Raw genomic sequence first — 26,231 nt, forward strand, 5'->3', positions numbered from 1 at the left:
CCAGACATAACCTTAAAAAGCAGAGTTACAGCAAGCACCTAGGCTGGATCCTGAGGAAAATCTTTCTGTTAGCTTCACTGAGGCCAGGGTTTACTCTGTGTGTATGGCACACCAGTGAAAAACAGCCTAGGTAGACAAAACAAGAGCCCCACGTTTGGGAAAGAGGAATGCTGGGATATAAGAACTCAAGCGTAGTCACCACAACCTGCAATTGCTTTTTTTAAAAACTTGAATTTTTGAAGCTAATCTATTTTTGATGCAGTTGTATTCTGATGCTTGCAAATCCTGAAACCTTCACCCAGATCCAGCCATTAAAGAGACTTACAGGGTAAATTCAAACCCACAGCAAGTCATGTGCTAAGCCTCGGTCGCACACCATAGCTCCCTGCCATTGCCTAATGCTGAAATTGTGATACGTCAGCACTGTCCATGCTACCAACTCATGGTCTTATCTCGGTCCCACTGAAATCCTTGTCAGATGAAAGCAGGGCCTGTCAACTTCTGTATTGAAGTCGGAGCCCTTAGCAAATAAATAGCAACCACGGAAACAAAGATACTTCCTTTTCCATTGATGCTGTAACACCTTTACCCTGTATGTTTTATATTGCTTCCACTGACATGCTATGAATGCCAGAAAGAAAAGCTCAGATCGAACCCAGTTAATTAGAAGGATTCACACAGATGGTTTGCCTGGTACTTTACAGAGGGGGCTAATTAAAGCAATGTTAGTCAGCACCATTAAAATGCCAGATAAAGCTTTAGGAACAATGCTGATTAGAAGACGAGGTTTACAAATAGGGCTTTGAGCAATGCAGGATGTTTGCAGTTAATTAATCGAGTTCTAACATACCTTAACTGAGGCACAGAGTAATGCATGCTGGTATCAACATTAATGTCAAGATTTTTCCAAGTTCAAACGTGGCAGTTATTAAAGCAATATGAAGTGACTGTAATTTCACATTCTACAGGAGAATATGAGGGAGTTTGAGCTCCTCTAATTAGCCATGATTTAAAGAGCACTGAAAAAGAAACCAAGGCAAGTCCTAGTTGTAGAAAGTCGCTCACACGCTGCCTCCTCTCTCCAGAAGTTAGATGTAGGCATGCAATAGAGACAAAGCTTCTTTGCATTGCCTGACAGATGCTGCATTTGGAGGGGATCAGCTGCACTCTTCAATGTGCCGTCTCCAATATATGACTGTCTGTATTTTTTCACAGTAAGAGTCGTGATCTTGATCTGAAAACTTCTTCCAAACTTGTTTTATGCAACCAAATAGCCCCATTCACTGAACGTGCCAGCAGATAATCCCATACACAGGTTTGTGCAGCATCAGGGACCTAAAACACGGTCTTATTCCCTGTAACTGAAACTGACTTTTCTTGTAATTATTACATCAAAATAGCAATATAATTGCATCCCATATTCCACAGACAGGCAGACGTACACGTGTTTTGGGCTGTCTGTGTGACTCAGTTGTTATAGGCCTAAGTTCTATGATCAACCTTGAAAGAAATACAGATGAACAAAACCCCTTACTGCAACCGCCTACTACTGTTGGCCAAGCAATGCTATCGGTAGATCCATTTAAAAGAAAAGCTTTCTTTACTAGCATCTGCATCACAGTTGAGAAAGGCACGGTCCCTTGATGTCTTGTTACTGGAAGACCTTCCTGGAACAAATAGTTTCATTCCCAGCTAAAGTGAATAATCGCACTGTGTCCCCCCTGGTCCCCCGCTGATCCCAGGTGGACAGCCCACCTCATTTTCAGGTACATTTCTAAAAGTCTCTGTTTCCTACCCCTTCTGTGTCATACCTGCAAGGGTCTGAGAGAGAGAATTAGTTATTATAACAATACAGTTATTATCTATATTCTCTGTAGACCCTAATATTAAGCAAACAATGCAGCAGCAAACCTTGAGCTGCTAGCCCACGCTGGTCCAGAGCAAGCCATCCGATTGCCACCTGTCTTCTTCCTCCTTGAATAACGTAGTGGTCTAAAGCACCTTCTTCCTAATCTGGTTAGGAGATTTCTTGTGATCATTTAATCTGACAGTGTTGGAAACCAAGGCAGAAGTCAGAATCAGCGTGAGCGTTGGCTATAGAAGAAAAGTGGGTTTTTCCCTCTGCTGCTCACCTTCCTTTCTAGTTAGAAAGGCAGCAGTGGTTGTCTCACTCAGCCTTGTGTTTCTGCAGTCACATGCCAGGGCTGATCTGCTGCTACCCCGTAATCTTATAGGAACCCTACAATAGTCCAACAGTCTCATGGATACGGAGGTAAATTTAATTATCTAAATAAAAGTTTCCCCCTTCTCCTTCCCTTACTTGCAAGCTATAATTTAAAGGCATTTGGAGATTTCATAGCGATCTGAGCGATGTGGCATATACAAGGTAAAACCGCACTAGAATTTGCTGTCTTCATCCATATGCTGAAGAGTCACAATGAGTCATTCAAACCTGACCCTTTGCAAGCAACAGACCACAAGCCAAACACTGTCCTCGGACAGACATCCTACCTGGGCACAGCAATGCCCTGCACAGGCTGCATGAATAGGCCCTCATATCCAGACAAGAACCATCTCCTTTCACTTCTCCTTTCATTTTCTTTCCAGTTCTACTGCTCTTCCAGTTGCCTGAGGTGCAGGGGCATAACTAAGGGTTTGGTAATCCCTTTTTCTGCTTTCCAGGAGGTCACTCTTGGAAAGGCCAAGAACTGATGGTGACATAACTCGGGGGAGTTATTTGTGCTTTCCGATATTTGGGCCTGATGGGACAGTAGCTGAATTTGTCACTTGAATCTTTTGCTTTCCAAGGATGACTTTCCAAGGATGGGCCTCATTTGGAACATACATGTTGCTATTCCAGAATGTGCACTGCTAGCAAACCACATAGAAAGTGCAGAGTGCACTTCAAAGGAGGAAGTGCAAATACCACGTCTGTCTCCTGAAAAGAAATGAAATACCAAGCATGGGACCCTAAATGTCCGCTAAAAGGCTGATTCCTGCCATTCTCTGGCAGAAGGTTTTTGCTGACCCACTGGATTTTCAAATACTGGAGTATTTGAAACATACCATATGTGTATGTTCCACAGTCAGATTTGATATTTACAGTTCAAAAGATCATTACAATTTGATGAAGCCAACATAACAAAATGTATGGTTTTATGGAAAACTCTAAATGTCACTGTTTAATGCCAGTGCGTATCACCAGAAAACTGCTCTTTCACTGAGCTACCAGCTGAGAACAACCATGTTCCGTGGTGTCATAGTTTCTTAAAAAAAATCTCCCTGGGTTTATCTGATTGATAATGAAGGGGCCTGCAGCAAAATCTGAATTTTTGGGTCAGGTTTCTTTTACATGAAAGCCCAAACCCACTGCATGAAATTTCAGCTGCATTCCTAGAAATCTGCAGTGATTCTGGCTCCAGAGAACAAACATTCTACTGTTACTTCCTTAGAGCTCTTGTTCAAAATGCCTCTTCTCATGCTGAGATGCTAAACTCATGTAAACATAAATACATTAGTGCCAGATTTGCTGCCCAATACATATCAAGTGACTTCGACTTCATAGGTAAAGTATAATCCCTTTGCACAGTTTGTGTTCAAGAGTTAAACAGTCTAGGGAATATTCTAACATAAGATGTGGATCACTTTAAGTCTAAGAAGAAAGTTGGAGTGACGTGGTGCAGAATTCTGTGTGATCTTGAGCTGAAACAGGAGGTTTCAGTTGTGCAAACAGAACGCACTGATTTGCACATCTGACATTATAACGCGTATCAGAGAACCATCAGCATTTGGGTGCCTTTCGAAGTCTGCCTTTGAAAAGTTTTGCCCGTTCTGAATACAACAACAGAACAAGGTGCAAGGGCCGGTGGGAACAAACATGCACATAGTGCCATTATTCTTGGGCTTGTTTGCTCTTGACAGAGTTCCATCATCAGTGTCACTCCTCCCGTAGGCCAGAAGGGCTGTGCCTGTGCACGGCACGGAAGCAGCATTAAGCACGTCCTTTGGTACTCTGCTAACCTGCAACTAAGGTTTCTGTCTGCGACAACACTACAAATCAGTATTAAATAATGCCAGTCCTAAGAAGGGGGAAACCATCCTAGAAAGGTGCTAATGCCTTCTATATTAAAGCATGAAAAAGCCATGCAAATGTAACAAGCAGGCACATAACTGCACCTACCCATCCTAACAGCCAGTGCTATAGCAGACAGGGCAAGAGAAAAAGCAGCAGCATGAGGGATGGCCATCAGTGCTGGCATTGATGATCAAATCAAAATCCAAAGATTAACCAGGACAGTCAGCTCGAAGTGTGAATTACAAAAGTTCAGCAAAATAGCAGCATGAGAACATCACAAATATTTTGCAGCATGACAAAGCTTGTCCTTAATAAAGAGAACTGGGGGAGAAGGGAAGCTTTTCCATCCCTGTATTTGTGATATTGCTCATTGTCGAGAACATTTGCATGAAGTGTTCCTTTCCCATTGCTTCCAGAGGACTCCCTTTTCTCAGTAAGCAGCAAAATAACTGGGAAATCCTGTGAATACAATGGCACGACCTACCATCATGGAGAAATGTTTGTGGCAGAGGGGCTTTTCCAAAACAGGCAAGCAAACCAGTGCGCCCAGTGCAGCTGCTCCGTAAGTACTGTAACTTGTCAGAGCCTTGCTCTGTCCATGCTTCATTTTGCCTTTCTAGCAGACGTGACACTGAAACGTACACAACGTGTAGCACACAGCAGAGGCTGGGAATTGGGAGTTAATGCTGAAACTCACAAAAGCACTCTGAGCCAGCCCGTGGCATATGGGGAATGCCAGGCTACCTCTTACTCAAACACAGTGGACAAAGCTTACCCTGTCAAGCATCTGCTGTAAGTAAGCTTACAGCAGGCAGGCAGCAGGTAAAATATTGCTACTTGGCATATAAAAACATTTCACCTCAACCTGACTGGAAAATAGAGCACTAAGTCAGGAACTGAACCGGGATTCGTTTGGACTGAGCTGCTGAGAGCCTCACAGAGTGGGACTGGGCAGCTCTGTAGCCTGACCCTGGGCCACAGAGCTGTTCTAGGTGTCACCAAGTCAGATCCAGCATATTGGAGCAGTCCCTGTCTGAAGTACAACATCCCTCTCAATCCAACCAGCTCTTTAGTATCATGACCTTCTCTGATCAAATTATCATTGTATTCAACATTAATTACAAATTGAAGAGGCGCCAACTACTGAACAAACTTTGTGACTGCAGGTTTGAGTCACTACTCAGTTCTTCCTCCACCTCAGTGGTAAGACACAGCAAAAGGAGAGCAACAGGAAGAATTTATACCAGGTGGCTTTAGTAGCAAGGTCAGATAGATTTTAAGCCTACAACCACTGCAGTTCTTTCCCTCCCTATACTTGCTTCTTTTCCCCATTTTTAAAAAGAAAGGAATCTTCCTCTATGTGACAATAAATTTAAGAAATGCTATTCGGACTCTTCATGGGTCTCATATTCTGCTTTTGGCTACTACAGTGGCATTTATGTAAACACCCGTACTAGATTTAAATATGTCCATAAAAATGTGTATACAGTACCATATGAACTGATGCCTCCTTCTAAATGCTCCTTGTTTTACCGGCAGGAAGGAAATGTGTACTGTGGGCTGAAGACTTGTCCCAAATTAACTTGCTCTTTCCCAGTTTCCGTTCCGGAGTCCTGCTGTCCAGTCTGCAGAGGTAAGTGTTAGTCCACCCACAGAAGGACACGGGTCGGAAAGCACTCCTTTCCTGTCGGAGCCCTGTCTGTGCACCAGCACTGTCGTTCGGGACACCGCAAGTTTCCCATTTACTCACAACCCAAAGCATATTGGGAAACGAAACCTCACCTTCCAGCAGGGTAGCATTGCTAGTTTGTTTTCCTAAACTGAAACAGGGAGAGAATGCACTGATGATAAAGCTGCATGCTCATAATGAGGTAAATCGAGGCTTCAAATGATGAACTGAAATAGCTGCCATTACTTTGGGTGGAAAAGCTTTGAAATAAAAGATGAGCTTCTACCTCACAAGTTACCAGACCTGCTCGAGTTATACAAGACACAAGAATTTCAGTTCAGAGGATAAGACCAATTGCTCCAGTTTAAATTAGATGTCGATCTATATTCAGCTAACATCGGTATTTTACTAGCAATTGCATTTTGGAACATGCACACAGAGAACTGGGTTACAAGGAAGCATACTGCCAGCCTTCCCACATGTCTAACCCTTAATGTCTGTCTAAAAGCCTGTCTAAATATCTGTAAATGTATTTTATCTCACTATTGGCATTGGAATCAGCACTTTTCGGGTATCTAAGCACCTCTGGCCAGCTCTCAGAGATGCAGGTAGGCACCTAAGGGTGCCTGAAGTTTTCAGAAGGGCCACTCTATTGGTAGCAGCGATGCCAGGCTGCTTTGAAAACCTCTCCTGCTTGCACCTCTGTCCTTCTGAAATTCTGTTTGCTTGCACTTGGGACTATTGCATGGTGAAATAAGGAGCGTTGGATTGTCAGTTGTATAGTTCTGCCTGTTGAGAAACACAGACTAACACAGTCCCACAGTCCCCGCAGTCTGAAGCACAGAGGCTCCAGTAGGCCTTGAAGGAGCAAGCTCTCAAACAGAAGCTGTGTACTCATGTCGGTGCAGCAAGCTGTCTAAGCTAGTTAACCTACAAAGTTGCAGTGGTAATTAGCTTAAATGCGGCACCATGCAGGAACTGACATAATCTCTCGGCAGGGCAATGCTGTGAGCTGCAGAAATCCATCCTCTCAGTCAGAGCAAGGGTGAGGATTTCTGTGCAGTACTCCTTTGCCTGAAAATTATTGCTCGTTCTCTGCTGCGTTACTGCAAGGCACCTTTACAAATCCTGAAACATTTTGCTGGATAAACTGCTTAGGAAACTTTCTGACCTCAAGCAGGCAAGGTCATGGTCCTAATTTCTCAGGGTGAAACCTAGTGATATACTGGTTTACATTTATTACATTGACAGTTCAATTAAAGCAAATCCTTGCTATTTGTGTGATTCCTGGTGTCTGTTCCCTGATAATTATTGGATCTGGATTTGAAACCAACTTCTTCCGGCTACAGAAATCAAACTGCCTTTCAAAGTACAAAGTATCAGACCTAGGTGTGCTCCAGCCTTATGCTGCAGAATCAGTCACTGCAGCCCGAGAGCCACTAGTAAGGCAAAAGCTCTTTAGAATTTCCATATAAGAGGTGAGATTAAATTGGATTATGCAGTAAAGGAGATTCAGTGTCTCCATTTATGCAGAGCTTTTTGAGTATTCCACTGTCTCATTAAAATGTTAAAATTGTCATTTTCCTCATAATCAACCTTGTCCTTTGCAATATGGGCTAAGCTGTTTTATCTCCCCCCTGTGACTCTTACAAAATGCAAACCTAAACAAAACATTTCCATCAAGATCTCAGCACAGCTCATGAGGAGGAAAGCAAATCAATTTTTGTTCCCTGCCTGGCCAAAAACACTAACACAGTATATTCAAATTTGCTGATTTTCCTGTTCGTTGCTCTACTACTGACTAGAGAAGGCTTCAAGCACTGTGGTTCAGATGCTGATTTATGTCAGGATTCAATTTCCTCTTAAGTTAAAGTTCTCAAAATGCATCGAGGATAAAATGACAACACATAATATGCCAGAAGGTAGTGGATCCGTGGTGGATCTGACTGAGTGAAATCCAGCTAAGCCCAGAACCGGAGACACACCTGCATCAGCACCAGGCTCTCCGCAGGTGGTATCACACGCTTCTCCTGCTGCAGCGGCTGTCCTGGGGCAAGGACCCAAGCGTGTGGCTGTGCCTGGCCCTGCCGTGGGCCATCCATGTAAAGCAGCAGGCTCGTGCTGTGGTGGTACTGCACTGCGCTCCAGCCTAATTGCTTGGCACATCCAGAGCTAGGCTTGGAGCCACTAGCAAAACAATTTTATCTGGACCTATATCTGAATTCCAAGGCTGGGATAAATTCCAAGGCCAGCTCCACACTAAATGATTTCTCCTGTTGTACAAGTTTTCCAAGAATCAGATATCAGTTCAAGTTCCACGGCTCGTCCTACCAAGGAACACCTCTAACTATGTCTTTAACAACTTCTTAAAGCCACATTCTCTCCCCAGCCTGAACTGATGTTTCCCTGCTGCAAATTTCACTGTGGCTCACGCTCAGTTATGTAGGTATTTATGAAGCTTGTCTTTACCCAGAAAACAGCTGGACGCTACTCCTGAATAGAAACTGAGAGTTTCTTCTTCTTTCCAACTTTCCTTTCCATGAATCACGTTGGGCTGTGAGGAGCCAGAGCCTGGCTGTGCGAGCCCCTCACACTGATTCGCAAGAGCATTTGTTACTTCTACCTTACATGTACAAATTGCAAGTGCTCTAGCAAAACCCTCTCTGTTCTAAAAGACAAGTCAGAATGCCCGTGCTTTGTTACGAGTGTCATTGGTGTTATGAGCCTTATTCTGTACTACATTTATTGGCCTGATTCAAAAGTAACAGTGCTGGACATCTCACACTCTGCCATAACTTATTGCAGTGTTATTCACTGGCTTCCATGTGACTTAACATGTTTTATTAAGTGAAGCATAAATAAGAAGGAAAAAAAAAAAAAAAAAAAAAACATGCAAAAAGACAGAGGGGTAGAAAATTTGCAGGACAAAGTATGGCGTACAATTTCCTGATCTATATAATACAATGTTAAAATGTTAATTAATGACTACACTTCAGGGGGGACTACAAAAATGTAAGTCAGGCTTCAGTTCTCAGGTAAGTTACTATCAACTGACCAACAGTAGCTGTGCTTATGCACACAGCAGATGGAAGGTCACACGATTTAGCCTTTCTGAGAGCTAAGCTATGTCTCCTTGTCTCGAGTACCCACCCTGGTGGGTAGTGGAAATCATCCAGCCCATAGCATCTAGCCCATAGCCACATAAATCTGGTAGTAAATCCTCATCCTGAGCCTGCTAGATATTTGGGAAGTCATCTTCCTTTTGCTCCTAGTGACAAGAAGGTCAGACTACAGACTGACACTTCTACACACTAACGCAACCTCCACCTTAAATGTAGCTGTAAAGCTGGGTGAGACTTTCCCCTAGGTACATCCCCGAGCATTGCACAATTACTCCCCTAACTGATACTATGCTTCTTGCCCAGGAGATGGGGAGTTATCCTGGGAACATGCCGACGGGGACATCTTCCGGCAGCCAGCCAACAGGGAAGCTGTAAGTGTGACCTACAATTTAAAGACACCTTGTCTTGCTGTACATGCCAATGTATCAAGGAAAAATGAGAAAAGGATATTAACAGGTCTGGCGAGGTACAGGAATATCTACTGCAGCAAACTCCTTAATAAACTCAACCTGAATGCATGAGTAGCTCTGAATGAGCTCCTGGGGGCTCTGGATTTGGTCTTCATTGTATATGCTCTACAAGAATAAAATTCCAAAGTGTTTTGTTTGCTATGCATGCAACACTTTAAAATCATAATTACAAACTCTTAATTTCCCTGTTGACATATGTACGTATGTATATTTACGTTAGGGGCTTCACTGCCCCTGGGATTAAGAGTAACCACTAACAACATACTCCTCAAGAGAGGCTTTTTATAACAGCACTTGGAGAGAACATTAAGAGCTTTTAAGCATTAGGCACGCTATCCAAATACATGACCCAACAGGTCTTTGGATTAGTGAGAAGAATCATGCCTCATAAAATAACTGCTGTAACACACACTATTCCTTTGTGCCCATGGGTATTTTGGAAAATAATTCTCTGAAAACAACCACTGTTTTTGCTCTAGAAAGCATACTGCACAGACTACTTCCCTCTGCAAATCCAATGAGATTTCCCTGTCTGTGCCACAGATTCCAGCAAGGTTCTGCTCAGTCTGTGTGCAGTTGGCCAGCCCTGGCCCTGCAGGAGAGTTCAGAGCAGCTGCAAGCAAACAAGGAACTGGACGGTCATTGTGCACGTGTGCTCTGCCACTGGATGGTCATTGTGCACGTGTGCTCTGCCACTGCAGCCCGAGGAGAAAGCAGTTCTGATGAGGAAGACTAGACAGGCTCACCTATTCTTATCTAATCTTGAAGCAGACATAAGTAACGAATATGTCTAGCCCTGAACACCACCTCTAATAAACAGAGTGAAATAGGCTCTTCTGCCATGTGATTCATCTCCTCATGATGTAGAGATCCAGAACAGGTCAGATGAATCACGTTCTAAAAGTGCTTCCCTGTCCACTGACTAGGTCAGGGACTTCAGATGATCAACTTAGATGCAGACACCTAGACCGAATATAGGGCACGGTGAGATGAGTTCCAGCTGTGTACGTGTAGGTCACTTCATTGCCATGTTAACTAGCTGCAAAACCTGCATGGCCTTTATTTGTATGGTGCCACTCAGTACTTTCAAGGCTTGTTTGATGGTGGTAGTGGCAACAACCAGTGCCTGCAATAAGCTTCTGGTACGGCTTCTTTCACCACGCTCATTGGCGCAAGACATTTACTTTCCTGCCCCTTTGTGTCTCCCAACAGAGACACTCGTACCACCGCTCCCACTACGACCTGTCGCCCAGCTCTGCCAGGCAGGTGGTCAATGTTCCACGATTTCCCAGTGCCAGGAGTAACCGCGGAGTCCTGACAGATCCCCAGCAAGCATCCGGAACAATCGTACAAATTGTCATCAACAACAAGCACAAGCACGGACGAGGTAAAGATGAGTACTTCTTATGGTATTACCCTGGGTCAGGCACCTACCTACAGCTCAGACAGAATCCTCCAAATATACAGCAGAATCTTGGAAATTCGCACTGGTATTAAGAGGTTCAATGCAGATCAGAAAGGCAAAAGCACCAAACTAATAAGATACGAAATTAGCTCTTGACTGAGGTCAGTTGTGCCTGCACATACTACAGTGCATTTCACTCTGCGCAGGCACCACACTGTTATGCTGCTCTCTGAATCACTTTGTGGGATCATGCTACATAGCTGTGAGAACGCGTGCTGCTGTGACCAGCCAAGCGAGCTCTTATAGCCAGAAAGGACACGACGATGCCCTTAGATTTGCTAGGTGGTTCACACAGTGCCTTGTCCAGTAGGGAATGGACAGTGGTTATTTTCTTTACACTCTCCTATCTTGTAATTTTACTAGCTGTAAAAAGCACATGTTTTAACTACCCCACAAATCTCAGACCATAAACCTTTGCCATAGTATCAGGGAATTTTCTGCCTCCAAGGCTTAGCAAATTATTCTCAAGAAGGAAAATATCACGACTCCCCCCACCGTAAGGTAGTTGTATGAGATGCAGGGGGCACTTCTCCCCTGTGTCTAACAGCAGATGCAAAGTAAACAATTAGCCTAGACTGGATGCCTGAGCTGTAACCAGGCAAAGTCAACCAGAGTAATGAGTCCCTTAGTGCCTTCTGATACTGTGAGACATTACAGGGACAGCAGGACTGCCCATCTGCCAAACGTTATACAAACATGATGGATTCCTGCTGCATTACAGAACAGACAAAAATAGAGGTAAACTATCAATTCTCCCTTTCTGGGACAGCAGGTGCTGTACAGTACAAAGGGTAGGATGCTCATTTCCTACAGGGGGGTACCTAAGTCACTAGAGGTCTGCAGGGACAGGCCTAAGAAGCCATAAAAGAAATAGCTGGAAAAGTACTTGTTCAGAAAAGCAGCTATCCACAAATACCAGTCAGTAGGTACTCATAAACTACCCACAAAGAGTTAAGAGCCCTTGTATTAGGGCCAACTAATCTTTTAAGGTATTAACTAACAGAAGGAATGTTGGCCATAGGATCTTTATTATCCACCTGAACAACCATGAAAAAACATTCGGATCATGCCAGTGTTTTATGCTGAATCTAGGAGCAGGAATCTCCACACAGTGCAATATCTCTGACATGTAATTCACACATGAAGACATCATCAAAGAGGTTTCTAACCGATTTGTTTCAGCAAATAAAAAGCGTACAGACGAGTAGCATATTTCTGGATGCAGTCGAGTAACTGCCACAACTTCAGACATTCGCTGCCTAGAGAGTGTCTGAGTGACCCCCACGATGGAAACCGGAATGCTGACCATGTATTTTCTTTTGTTCTTATGCAGTTAACAAGTATTTTATTAATTAATGCATATGCCCCTTGAGACACGTTTCGACAAGCTAAAGAATAAACACGTAGCAATTATCCTGAAATGAAAATAATGTGCAATAGCATGGGTACGGGTTTATAATTCTGAGCATGAAGAGCACTAAAACCAGGGCACCTGGGAACCAGAAGTTATGTGTCGTATTTGGGCTTGCACTGGAGGCTTCATCTGCTACCTCAGTGTACTCATTTAACTGCTCTGTGCTGAATAAATCCTTGACACAGAGAGAATGTATCTACACTCTGTCAAGTAGTATCTCTTCTCCTGTCAGGAAATATTTATGTCCATAAAGGATCTGGAGAACTCTTGCTGGGGAAGCAATCTATATACGCATAGATATGACTAATAATACAGTATTTAAGCATGTAAGGAGCCTGCTGAGTACCTACCAGTTTTATCTCATTTATAGTTTTTTCTCATGTTCTCAGTATACAGACAATACATTATTTGCTTTTATGTGAGAATAAAAACTGTTTTCCACCTCTAAAATAAAACCATGTCTTAAGAAAGAGTTAAAAAGTAGCAAATTATAAACCAAATGATAGCATAACCCCATGAAAGACAATACATTACAAAGAACACTCACCATAAATCTCAGTAACTCAGTAAAGTATAAGCCAGTTGGTCACATCTGTTACCAGTTAGATGTAAATTTCAGATTACAGATAAAAATTAAATTGCTTTTGAAAGTTACAGGCAAAATAGGAACATATTTTACAAATAAAAGCATTAATAAAAATGATGGCATATTAGAAGAATTGGAAATATTTACAACATAGCCCAGCTTCACTTTAGTTGCTTTTAGAAATCTGGCAGTGCTCTTTCTTTCACCTTGTTAGGATTAGTTTGCATTTTTCTTTGTGTTTATAAAATATTTAAAAAGAAAGGAGTAAGGTTTATAGGACAAATGCAGACATGGTGTAAAGTGATATAATTCCCATTAACTGCAGGGTGACCCAAACTGGCTTCCACCAGGTATGGATTTTTCCACTCTCTCTTTGCAAGCAGTACTTCTCTGTCTCCCAGAGGCACTGATGAAAAAATATTCTGAGATGCTTAGATGCTATTTGAACGAAATTTCAGTCCCATGTGCATCCTTTCAAGTTAATGTTTTCTTGTGATTCCCAAAGCCAAATGTCCCTATATACCCATAGACATACACATCTCCACAAAGGACTTCAAACTTCATTTTGCAACATTCCTTTGCTCTTGCTCTGTGTTCCGTAGCAGGAAGTCCCACATGAAAGTGAAATAAGGTCCAGGTGGCACTAATCCACCCTGTTGATATCATGGCTCTCCCTGCAAAAGCCACGTTCAGGTAATGCTAAGAGAAGTTGTGCAGATGACTCAGTGGCAAATGTCATGATTTTGCCAGCTGCAGATTCAATTCTAGAAGCCAGAGCCAATTTAGCCGGCTGTGTCCTGTGCGTGGACTAAGAACAGGAGGGGGAAGAACTAATTCGTTTTTTAAGCTGCTTAATGATGCACAGCTGAAATGTGTGCAGTGGAGAGGAGCTAGTCAAATACTTGACTCAGCCACCTTCAATGTCCTTCTCAAAATAGTGACGGACACTGGCATCAGCAGATTTGGACCAAGGCAAATCTGTTCAGAAATGAGCGATCACAGGCTCAGACTCATTTGAAGTGGCAAAACTCTGACTGAAGTTAACAAGCGGTGAAGTGAGCCAGAGACACTAACAAATGATGGAGACACTGCTTTAAACAAACATGCATGAATTAAATGAACATTTATGGAGGAGTAGCCAGTGAGCATACCTTTTCCAGTTGTACTTCTTCTTCCTTTTCTCTTCTTTTGTAGTTTGTGTTTCAAATGGCAAAACATACTCCCATGGTGAATCCTGGCACCCTAATCTCCGGGCCTTTGGAATCGTGGAGTGTGTGTTGTGCACCTGCAACATCACCAAACAAGAATGTAAGAAAATTCATTGTCCAGAACAATATCCCTGCAAATACCCTCAGAAAGTAGAAGGAAAATGCTGTAAAGTCTGTCCAGGTAAAACAAAGAGTTGATCACAGACCACCTTTTTTCTGTGCATGTTGAGGGGCTTGGCTCAAGCCTTCTGGTCACAAGACCTGATGAAAACTGCAATAGTAGTACCCACTGTTGTAACCTGTGTGCAGGTATCACAGTGGGACAGGCAGAGCTGCCTGGCCAGCCCTCCTGTTAGCTGCTGTTCCTCAAATGGGGGGGATTGCTCGTGGGCCACATACGTTCTCATCAGTCACTGCCTTTTTCTCTACTGTTGGTATGACTTCCTAACACTCATTTCCAAAGAGAAAATTACACAAACATACACAGACAGTTCATTACTGTCAAAAGACTCTCCCATCCTTCCCCCACTGCAGTATTCTCAGAACATTTGAAACATTTTCTAGCTTGTGAAATCTGCATGGACCTAATATCGTTTCTCCTTTTCAAAATGTACCAGAAGGATTCAAACCTTCTGACTACAAAATGATTGGTGTCAATTATATAATTTAATCCTTAAAATAAAAACTAACGCATCATAAATTTAGCATTAAGTTTCTGTGCTGCACTAATGATTAAACTTATGTTGACATGCCTACAACTAGTGAAAAATCTGTTAATAGGATGAATCTGCTGGTGGTCTGCCAAATGATCAGGTGTGTTGCATATGATAAAAAGAGTAAAGGAGCGTCCAATTCCCTTCTGTGCCTTTGAACTTCTTTTCTAATCTGTATGGCCCATTTCTGTGCTTAGTTGGTGATGCATTGGGTGGAAGTGCTCTAAGGAAATGAGTTGTTCAGTTGCATATGGAAATCCTCCATAGAACACACATTGCACTTTCTCTCTTGCTAGCCCTGCTAACTGGGAAAAAACTCAATGCAGTGGCAGTAGGTTGGAAGGAGATGTGTATTTAGGCTCTTTTGGGTACTTGTGGATCTGAGATCCACAGCTTTTAACTCATCTGCGATGAGAAGTCAGCAAAACTGGCTAACAGGCTTCAATGGAAAACGTAAGAGCAAATTGAAAGTTACCGTCTTTTGGAGATTCTGTGCACCAGTTGTTAAGAAAGCTGAATGTCTTGTGTTCTGTCTTCTGAGTTGCATCGTCTCTCTCGCGTTCTTGTCCAACTTTCAATTGCCATTAGAATAATGACAATTTCCACTTATGTGCCCTATGACTTTCCCAGGTGGTCATGAGATAACGCGTGCTGTGTCTAACCACGCTTACACTGATCTGCTGGCTGGCCACATCCCAGTGCGCTGACCAGTCAGCTGGCTGCTGCTGAGCAAAATGTGCAGGTTCTCCCTGCCCTCTTCCTCAACAAAGCAATAATTTGGGTCTCTGAATTCTCTCTAACCACTGATTTTCACTGTTATTTAATTATCTCTGAGACTTCTACTGTTATTGAAAAATGGACAACAAGTTCAAAGATCATGAGGAGTCTCACAGACCCGTACAGCATATTTTGTTACAAAACTGGATTAGAAATACAAATACTGTCTCGCCACCACAGACAGGCAATCAGAACCTAGCAGAACAGAAGATTATTAAATGTCTAGGGCTTAGCTGGAGATGTATTTGAAAGACCATACAAGTGAACATATGAGCTGGACCCAGTAATCCTTGTGGGTCTCTTCCAACTTGGGATATTCTATGGTTCTATGAAAATGCTAATTTTAAACTAAACCTGCTTGGCTGTTGGTGCCAAGTAAGTTCTGGAAGACTTGATTACAGCTGTAGAATGTGTTTTGGGCTTTTTTTAAACAGAAGAAGTGCCAAGTCAAAGCTTTGACAACAAAGATTACTTCTGTGGGAAAGAGACATTTCCCGTCTATGAATCCGTTCTCACAGAGGAAGGAGAAACCATCAGAAAAATTGCAGTAGAGACTGAAAAGCCACCCCAAATAGAAATACATGTGTGGACAATTAGAAAAGGTGAGTTGAGTGGGTTCTTTCTTTAAAAAGTGTATCATCTTCCATTAAAATCCCAGAGCGATATAAAATCCAAGCATCTTGTGACTGCTGTTCTTCTAGCTATTTAGGATATCACTACTATGGCCATGTCAAACACACGTTTTGCTGAACAAACACCATTAATAACACCCAAAGCTCTACTTCTACAAACTCCTGGGCACAAAACCGAATCAGCTGTCAGTAATACCCCTGGTAATTTATTGCAGAGGAATGGACAGCAGGGTTTGAAGCAAGTGTTTGGAGGTTCTTATTTGGATGGACCCAAAAGCTTGCCACTGAAATCACTGTCTGCCCTATCAGCCTTACCAATATGTACCGACATCCATGATGCTCTAGACTATTGGCAAGAAATGTGTTAAGGATGGAAGCAGTATATTTTAGTAGATCCATTTGTGAAGTCAGAAGAAAATTGAAAAGTTTTCAGAAGCCCATGCGTTTCTGCATATCCTGAACAGCTGGTGTCGTTAAATTATTACCCCCAGCTCCCTCAAAATCCTGTCTACTTTATCCAATTTAAGCAAAAAGCACGTGATCCTCATAGGAAACCCTCACACAGTGCATGCCTTACCATGGAGATGATACATCTCCAGAATGCACTTTAAAGCACAAAGCCAAACCCCAGCTGTGAGCAGAAAAGAAGTCCCAGGGGGGCTGATGGTTAATAATTACTCTGTGTGTTCAGGAAGCCACAAAGCCTTGTGATGGCTTGACAGTGATGTTGTCTGCTAACTCATGACAGGCAAAATGGTATCTGACAACAAAATGATACTGTTTTTATCCAAGACACTGGGATTTTGGCTTCTGTTGCAATCTTACATTTACTCACACTAAGGAAGGTTTCAGCTATGTTGGAAAAGAATCGGCTAATTCTCACACCCCTCAGAAACTCTCTGCAATCATAAATCCACAGAAGATAAACACTGGGGTAGCAAACAGAGTCAAAAAGGGGCTGAATCCACATTATCAGTAAGGATTATTTCACAATGTGGCTCAACACAGCAATCATTCTACATAAAGGCTGGGCAGCAACCCAGGCTTAGAACAACAGGCACATTTCCAGTAACACACACTTCTCGTTTCTTTGCTGAAGGGATTCTGCGCCACTTCTACATTGAGAAGGTGTCCAAGAGGGAATTTGAAGAACTTCCCTACTTCAAGCAGATAACAAGGACAACCCCTAGTAAGTAAAATTCTGACCTCGTCAGATTTCCATTGTCCATCTAATTACAGCCTTGAAAAACATGCCATTTTACTCCACACAGTCAAGCAGATGTACTCATTTTCCTCCAATACATGGCATCAATATGTGTAAAATTAAATAGTCAAAATACGGCAATTTAAAACACAAATGCATGTAACAAAAACTCATGTCCAGGCTGTGTTAGTCTCCTATCAGTCTGAGAAAATATAAGATTGTCTGTTTTCTGCTCGTACTGCTATAAGTCTGAAATGTGGCTGATGTCAGTAAAACAGCACAACTGGACTTTATTTAAGACTATATATATACGTATATATATACGTATAAATATATACACATATATATTTGTTATATTTGAAAGGAGCCTTTCCTATGTTCTTAGTTATATATTTACTATTAAAATTTGTATTTTGAAAAGATATGCAATTTATTTATCACTCTTGATTCAATTTCTTTTTTGCATTTCACCCAGCTTGGGATATGACATTCAATGTGACAGTTTAATTGAGGTATAGACATTTATAGTTCCCAGTTCTTTTGCACTAAAAGTTGCCAGTTTTTCTGAGGTCCAATTAGGCAAGGAAGTATTTTATCCAGGAATACTTGCTTCTTGGTAATACAGTGTTAGGTAGAAGTAGGCACCTTTTCATCTAGAAGGTTTCCTAATTTTTTCCTTTCAGCCTTCTCTACACTTGTCGTTATCTGTACTATCATATTCTAGTTACCAAGACATCAGGCATTTCTATTAAAATTATCAAAGCCATACAGAAATACTAATATCCAACAAATACAGTTTGTATTATACACAGATAGGCAGGGTTCATATTGCATGAAAAACTTTGACTTGTTTCCTGACTTTTAAATACTTGGGTTTACCATCAGATTTAAATTCTCACATCACTCTGTCATAAAGCAGAGGATCTGTTTTCATAACTGGATGAAATAAACAGGGTCAATTTATAGTACTAGTTGGTTAAAGAATGGGATAATATTCAAGTCCTTGTTTATTATTTGTAACAAAGTTATTTTGCATGGAATATGTTACATGATTGTAAGATACTTCAAATATTTTCCGTGGGAGGATTGGACATCCTCTCTTTGACCACTGTGAATCAGTTTGTCTGGAGAGTGCTTGTAAGTGACTCCAAAGTTCCCTATGCCCTTTCTAAGTCAGTATCTTTCTCCTTTGTATTTTTGTTTTCAGGCCAGTGGAAAATATTTAGCGAGGGAGAAGCTCAGATCAGCCAAATGTGTGAAAGCAGAGTGTGCAGGACTGAGCTCGAGGATTTGGTAAAGGTTTTGTACCTTGAGAAGTCTGAAAAGGGTCACTGTTAAGGGAGACAGCACTGGAGGGAGAAACACAAGAAAACTTATGAAAACTTGGATCTGCAGCTGGACTGCAGGCTTATTTTGCTTAAGTCAACAGTTGCCCTAAAAACCAAAACTATAATGCAGTAATTATTCACATCATGCACAGCAAATTTGCTGCTTTATGTGTAGTGGTCTGTGTCAACCAATTCAAATATCTCCTCCAAAAGACTAGGAGGCTCTGTATTACTGGTGGAAGAAGGAGAAAGAGAGACTGTACTTTCCCAGAGGTGCATTTCTTTACAAGTTAAAAAAAGAAAACAGAACATTTTTATTATTATTATTTGGCAAGTTATTCAAATTAACGAAAAGAAGGACACCTAATAAATGTGCAGGAGCTATGGAGAGCATTATTTCCTGTGCCGAGTTTATCCCATTTCTGGTGTTGAAATGACTCACGGATCTTTTTTAGTTGTGGAAGAAAAATACAAGTGATAAAATACTTGTGTTGGAGACATATAAAACAGATTTAAACTAACAAACTCCTAAGCAGCCTGCCTTTGGGATGATGTCTTGTAGTTGAGCAAACTGAGTCCATAAACTGAACAGCAGGTGTTAGTGACAATCACTATATTTTTGTAGCAACTTGAGCAAATGTTCGCTTTTAAGTGGTTTTCACTGTGTCCACCACCCACTTCTCTCAAAAATGTAAGTATTAGCTCCCTATCACAGCCCTAATAACTTCATTCTTCTGGGCCCTATTAATGCACAGTCTTGGCCGATAAACTGCGTCTGAAGTGGTGTGAGAGAAGGTGGTGAAGTACTTGCAGCACTTTCAAAACTCCTGGAGGGTTAAACCTCCCAATTAATAACTCCTTAGAGTTGCAACAGTGCTTAATTTATTTGTTATGATTTGTTACAAAACTAATCTGCATTTTTCTGATGGTGGCCTCTCAGTTCTCAGGCTTCAAGGACAGACCTCTCCTGTGACAAACAGCAAACAGCTACAGCAAGCCTCTAGAACACAGGAGATCTGTGAAAACTGTTATACTGGTGAAAAAGAAATTTGAGATACTCTGTTAAATTTAGTGTAGCATGTCTACAGTGTGTTTAAGAAAGATGGCTCCCATCTCCAGAAAGAAAAGAAGTATAAGATCATTACTTTAAAAACTTTTCTCTGAACGCAGGTCACTGCCTCATGGCTGCAGTGTTGGATTAATTCCCAAAAAGCAAGTGACTCTGCCTGCTTTTGTCCCCTTTTTCTACTCCACAAGAAGGAAGGAATACTGCTGTTCATACACACACTAGGAAACAAAGCTTTATGGAAATGGTTTGAGCCAAGGGCTGTGTCTTCATAGGGATTGAAGTCAACAGTGACAGCAAGGATTTTGAGGTTTGTCATCCTGCCAGTGACAGCACTGCAGGGGTGTACCCATTTCTAAAGGGATGGAGGTGTGAGAGAGCTGCGTGCTGAATGCCAGAAGCCAAAGCCTGTTTCAGGAAAAGCTTCGCCACCCTGAGGGGATGCTGGCAGCCTCCCTCCCAGCGCAGGCCTCTCAGGCAGGCTGCTCCATGGCGCCCAGCCTGCCTCTGCTGCGGGCAGCATCGGTAGAAGTGCAGCGCAGGGCTTCTCAGCAAAGAGGAGCAAGTGAGAGGGACAGACAGGAAGTGACAGAAAAGATGAAGAGAACTAGGAAAATAATGTATAGGGTGATCCAAGACATTGTGACTCTCCAGTCCTTAGCATTCTTACCTCTATATAACCACCACGTTGTCCCTAGGCCTGGTCAGAGCACAGATAACGCGTAGGAACATTTCCCTCCCTGCCAAGCACTCAACTCAGCCCACTGGGTAACAGGAAAACATGCTAAAAAGGGAGCATTCAGGAAGATTTGCAGTAATAAAACACTCTTGCCTGCTATCAGTAAGAGCCAAACCTCCTTGGGCCGCAGTGTGGATACCTGCTCCAGTGCAGGCTCCCCTTAGCCCTCAGGGAGCTCCGGGCCTGGAGCCTGTCCTGCCCTGCCCTTGGGGCCATTCCTCACACTTCCCCCCTTGCTGTTGGCAGCATTTTGCCCTCTCTGAAATCCACTTTCCCCGAGGTGTTCCCAGGGTCACTGCTGGGCCCAGCTGGGCCCTGTGGTGGGACTGCTGGAACCAGCTGGCCCTGGCTGTGACAGGCCTGGGGCAGCCTTGGCCTCTCCTCACAGCGCCCTGCAGGCCGCTGGGCACGGACACCAACATCACTGATAACATACTTTAATGTGCACCTTAACATAATGTGCACCATAACATACTTTAATGGGCACCTGGCCATTAGAAGGGCCATATCACTGCTCATAACAGGAGAGCTAAGTGAATCTTCCCACCAAGTTTCTGTAGGATCCCAGCCTCTTCCTCCAGAAATGCTGTGCTGGTGTTTGGCAGGGGTGTAGAGCATCCTAACCGAGGCCCCGAGACCTCATGCAACATAATTAACTGTAGAAGCAGCAGCTTGGCATCAGCAACACCCAAAGCATGTGGCATCTATTGGGTTGGAATGTGCTGTAGAAGTGCTAAATTTCACTAGAAATCTTCTAACAAGTCATGAATTAACCTGATCATTCCTTTGGTGAAGACACTGTAAGGAAGACTTTCTGAGGAACTGTCGTGATCGGGTGGGAAGACCGACAGTTGTCTTCTCACCTCACGGGCGCAGTCTGCTTGTAGCAGTAGCTGGTGAACAAAGACTAAGTGGAAAGTGTACAGTATTGTTTTTTTTTTAAGAAGAAGGCAACCAGCTTTTTGTATTTCTGACAGGACCAGTGGAGTCCAGATTGTGTATTTATTTTATAATAAACATGTTTAAAGAAAAGCAAAAAAAAATCCTAAGTATCATTTAGTAAAGTGCAGTGTTGCATTTTTACAGTTCTGGTCACCTAAGATAATAAAAGACAGTGTCATCATGCTTTCAGTTCTCTTCATGGGATGTATGTCTGTTACGGTACTTATTTATGTACTTGTATCACTTTGACCTGGTTTTATAAATTAATAAACTCTAAAGTTGTTAATAAAGCAAGACATTTTGTGCCTGACGTTGCTGGGTCACTATGCTTGTTTCAGTGCTCCTGCCTGCAGCCCCGCTGTCACCTCGCAGCAGGCTGGAGCCTTACACGCTCGCAGGCCTGGGTGAAGTGCATGGCTGCATGACATGGGATCAGACATCGAGTTACAAAAAACTTGGATTCAAAACTTTGACTGCCAGACAGGGTGCAAAGGAAGGCTTCAGCACTTAACCCAGGTCCTTAATGCTTCAAGCGTGAGCTTAAACCACATGGACCAGCTGCACCAGCAGTGCACCTAAGACCCCAAGTTATCAAAAACCTAAGAGAAATTTGGAGGTTAAGAGAGGTTGTGAGTTACAGTCCCTTATAATCCAGGCCTGAGAAGCTCTGGGGAGCACACTCATGGGAGGCCCACTGAGCTCAGCAGGATTGCGTGGTCCTCCACAGACAAGTTAGCTACAATTCACGGCTGCAATATGCTGCAGTGTTTAATCCATAGGAGTGGTAATCTTGTTCCTATTTAAATCTGTTTCAGACCAAGACAGTAGAAGCTTTCTGTTTCAACTAACTCAGCATCAACAGGATCAACATTGAGCCCTGACTGTTCAGTATGTCTGAAAACTAGACAAAGCTTGCAGCAGGACATCTGTGTCCCCAGCACTTCACTAGTTCATTCATCCAGGTCTTCTCTCAGGAATGCCTTCTGCTGACTTTTGCAAATCAGCCTACACTAGCACTCACCCCAGCTAAGCTGAAAATCAAGAGAAATAGCACAACCTGGGTAATGCAAAGAGACAAATTAGAAGGATCAGCCCGATGCTCAAACTATCAGTTCATTTAAATTGGTTAATCTCAGGAGACATGATTGTTTGCTTTCAGGACTCGTCTGTAAAGCAACAACAGGATGCTGGGGAGAGAGCATAGAACCTTCAACACAGAAATTTTCTGCTCAGAGATTATGTTTGACCTTTGGGAAATACCGTATTTAGTTTAGCTTTCACCTACCCTGCATGATTAATTTTGAAAATCAAAGCATTGACAACAATATACGCATTCCAACTAAAGAATTCATCAAGTACTGACGACTGAGTCCAGGGCATATTGCTTTCTGTGCAGCATATATTCTGAAGCTCAAAGAACTGGGGAAATGTTGATGGAATCGATATATGCTAAATACCAAAAAGAGACGGTCTTAAGGAACATAAGAAAGAAGTGTAAAACGTGAACTTACACATGGCTAGTAGTTTAACTAAAATGGAGATAGCAGCCTTGGGAAAGGTGATTGTTCAAAGTGGTTCCACAGTAAATCCCTGTAAATCAGTAAGAACATAAAATCTGAAATTCAAGATGCCTCTGGAAATTCCTCATGAAATTGATTTCTGCTATTTCATCACAACCTGCAAATTCATCTTAGCCACCTTTTTACTTTAACAAGGCATCTGTTGCAAGAATCCTTTCCATGAGAACACATTCTAGGCATGCATACCCGCTCTGCTCCAAGCTCCTCTTGTACCAGCTCTCTTTTCCAGGGCTATCTGAGAGGTGTGAGCTGGGTGACTCTCACTGGTGTGAGAGTCACTACCAGTCAGGGTTGTACAGCTGCATTCCTACTAAATGTATTCTCTTGATTTCATAACATCCAAGTGATTTTTAGCACCACACTAAACAATCATATGTCCCACTTCACTCCTATTTGCCTGTCGTGTACTGCAAATCACCTCTGACTCCACAGGACTCCACAGAGCAATGAGGAGTGGCAGGGTACCAAGAGGAGAGCCCTAGTCAGTGCCGTGCTCTTCTGAAACTACTTTTAAAGATACCTACACAAGCACAAGAGAAAGAATGTGACAGCCTAAGACTCACATCTTCATACACTCTCCATTAGGAAAAAAGGTCAAACCATTTCACAATTCAGCTGATGAATACTTCCAAAATAATTGATAGCACATGAAGTATTTGCGTAATATTGGTGTGCTCTGGTGCCTATTGTGTTATCCATCTAAGATAAAAGCCAAGATTTTGGAGATTTATTGTGGGAGGGGTGAAAATTGACAAAGTTAATCCTTATTTCCATTTATTGCTTTTGTTTGGGGTTTGAGAAATGTCTTCATCTTCTCCACTGAGGTTTTGGACCATTTTACTTCTTGGGTAAAGTATGTCTGCAACCGCAGGAGTATATGAACACAAACCCACAACCCTGCCCTTCTCACATAACACCAACCCAACTGTGAGCAGGAATGCAAAGCATCCAAAGCAAAAACAAGTAACTGAGTTTAATACGAGAAAGCAGATTTTCATGTAGACACACCGGAGGCTAGGTCAGTAAGTCCAAAAAAGGCAAGAAGCCTAATTTCACTACATCTCTAAGGAAAAACTCACACTCTGTCCTCAGCTGACCTCAGCTCAAGAGACAGAGATACATCACTCTAAGCTGTGAGTGCTGCTAACTGCTTCACAAACAGCACCAATAATTAGCTAATCTCTCCACCAAGATCAATTTGATCTCCTATAGAATTATTTCTCCTGTTTCTTTCTCCTCCTGCTTGTTTCAGAATTGCAACACCAAGAAATCAGGTGTGTTCAGGCCAACATGAATTAAAGCTGAGTTCTATTGCCACTGAAGTAAATAGTAAAATTCCCAATCCCTATAAGAACGAGTCCCTGAAGAGCTCACACTGACACACTATAATGGCATCAGCCACATTTTAGTGGGCTGTAGTGTTTCATGTGTACCAAAGGCACTTTTTATACTTTTCACCAACAGATTCCCAGCCATAGTGGTCCTTAGCCAGCACTGTACCCTAACCTGCTCTTCCCCAGCTCCCTTCTCCCCTCTGCCAACAGCTAGGATGGGCAATCAATCAGCTTTATTTGCGGCCTCAGTTTAGAGGCATAAATAGGAGTCAAGCGATGCTTAAGGTTTATGTAGTGCGGTATCTTTTTGCTCTGCATCTCTAAATGGGAAGATTCAGACTTTCCTGTTAGAACCTCTAGCTTGAAATGGATATGGTATTTATTTTCATTTCCTCTAGTAAAATGTTGTGCAGCATGGCCAAGCTGTACAATGCTAAAGATGCAGTTAAATACAAACTTGTTGTAGTGTTCTCAGGATGGAATGGGAAATGATGTAGCAGCATCAAGCAAGAGAAGTGAGACCTGGGGACATTTTTTCTTTCACTAGTGAAATTACCTGGAAGTATTTATAGTTGTGGTTACATAAATATCTCATAAACTAATAGACAGAGGTCATCAATTAATCAGTCATCACAAAGTTCTTCCTAGAAAAAGGAAGATTTGATTGTAAATATTTAAGAAAAAATACACATATTATGTACAGCTTCAAGTGAAAATATATTCCAGAAAGCTGTATTTTTGTATCTGAGATCACGTTTTCAATTCTGTGCCATTAGAAAATATTTCCTTTCTGTGAATGCCATAAGCTAAGTCTCACAAGATCCTTGTTTTTTTTTAGGTCTAGCCAGACAGTGGCATCCTTTAATAAATGGGCAAATGACAGCATTAAAAAACACTGGGGAATGTTTACAATCAGGATGGATTACCCACTAAATTTAACTTTGCTGTTCATATTAATACAAAACAGTTGTAAAATCATGCAACCAAACCCAACCAGTAGCCTTTCTCACTCACTTCACACCATGTAAATGACTATAACCAAGTATAAATTAAAAAAAAAAAAAAAAAAAAAAAAAAAAAGTTATTTTGAGCATCAGCAAATGTGCTAAATTTTTGGAAATAAAAACCCTGCTGCTAGTTTGTTTGAAAGACTTAGTTTATAAATTATGGATTGTTTTAACAAGTGAGAGGAAAAAATGCAGATTACTTATGAATTCAAAGGAAATTCAGCCTAGAGCCTCTTATTTTGCAGTCATAGCTAACTGAAAGATTCAATTGACAACGCGGGCCAAAGCCTTGCTTTTTATCCAGAGACTTACAAACTTAAAACAGCTTCTCCCACTCTGTGTTCTCTTCTCAGCCCAAAGTCAGACATTTCTTAGAGCCCTTTGCACTGATGAGTCCCGGCTGAAGAGACTGGGCTCTTCCCATGACATCAGTTTGCAACAAGCTCCCCGTTTCTTTCTCGTCAGTACGCGTTGGGAATTATTTACTCCATCCGAATGATGCCCATGATGAGATCACTCTTCTTAAGAGAAAGCTATTATAACTACTGCGCTCATGTTGGTCATAGCTCATATTAATAGATGGAGCGCCTAACAAAACGTAGACACTAATAATTCATTTTTCAAGCAGGAAGTGAAGCAAGCCCTAGAGAAACTGAGGAGCAGAGAAACTCCTGACAACTACGTAACTGCACTTGACTAATCATTGTTCAAAACTGGAGCTGTTCAAAAACAGCAGACTGCCTGGCCTCTCCACCAAGCAGTGTGTTCCTTAAGAGATGCTCTATCTTTTTGCTAATGATTACACTGTTGAGAGGTGCATTTGCTGGAACAGTACTTCTAGAATGAAGCTCCAGCACACCTGGTCTGATGGAAGATTCTTAAAGCCAGGAATCCAGTAAC

At 42.2% G+C, this 26,231-nt stretch overlaps 1 protein-coding gene across 1 annotated transcript in view; it reads left to right on the forward strand.

Moving 5' to 3' along the window:
• CHRDL1 (chordin like 1) overlaps nt 1–19,059 on the forward strand; it is a 41,113-nt gene extending 22,054 nt beyond the window's left edge. Inside the window, exons 5-12 of the mRNA XM_035323705.1 lie at nt 4,492–4,637; nt 5,615–5,708; nt 9,170–9,237; nt 10,549–10,723; nt 13,996–14,190; nt 15,934–16,101; nt 17,231–17,320; nt 18,543–19,059. Of these exons, the coding sequence (XP_035179596.1) occupies nt 4,492–4,637; nt 5,615–5,708; nt 9,170–9,237; nt 10,549–10,723; nt 13,996–14,190; nt 15,934–16,101; nt 17,231–17,320; nt 18,543–18,673 (1,067 nt within the window). The 3' untranslated portion in view covers nt 18,674–19,059. The remainder of the gene's footprint in view (nt 1–4,491; nt 4,638–5,614; nt 5,709–9,169; nt 9,238–10,548; nt 10,724–13,995; nt 14,191–15,933; nt 16,102–17,230; nt 17,321–18,542) is intronic.
• Nucleotides 19,060–26,231: the final 7,172 nt, after the last annotated feature.

This window comes from Oxyura jamaicensis, chromosome 4 (assembly GCF_011077185.1).
Source record: "Oxyura jamaicensis isolate SHBP4307 breed ruddy duck chromosome 4, BPBGC_Ojam_1.0, whole genome shotgun sequence".
Taxonomy (NCBI): domain Eukaryota; kingdom Metazoa; phylum Chordata; class Aves; order Anseriformes; family Anatidae; genus Oxyura; species Oxyura jamaicensis.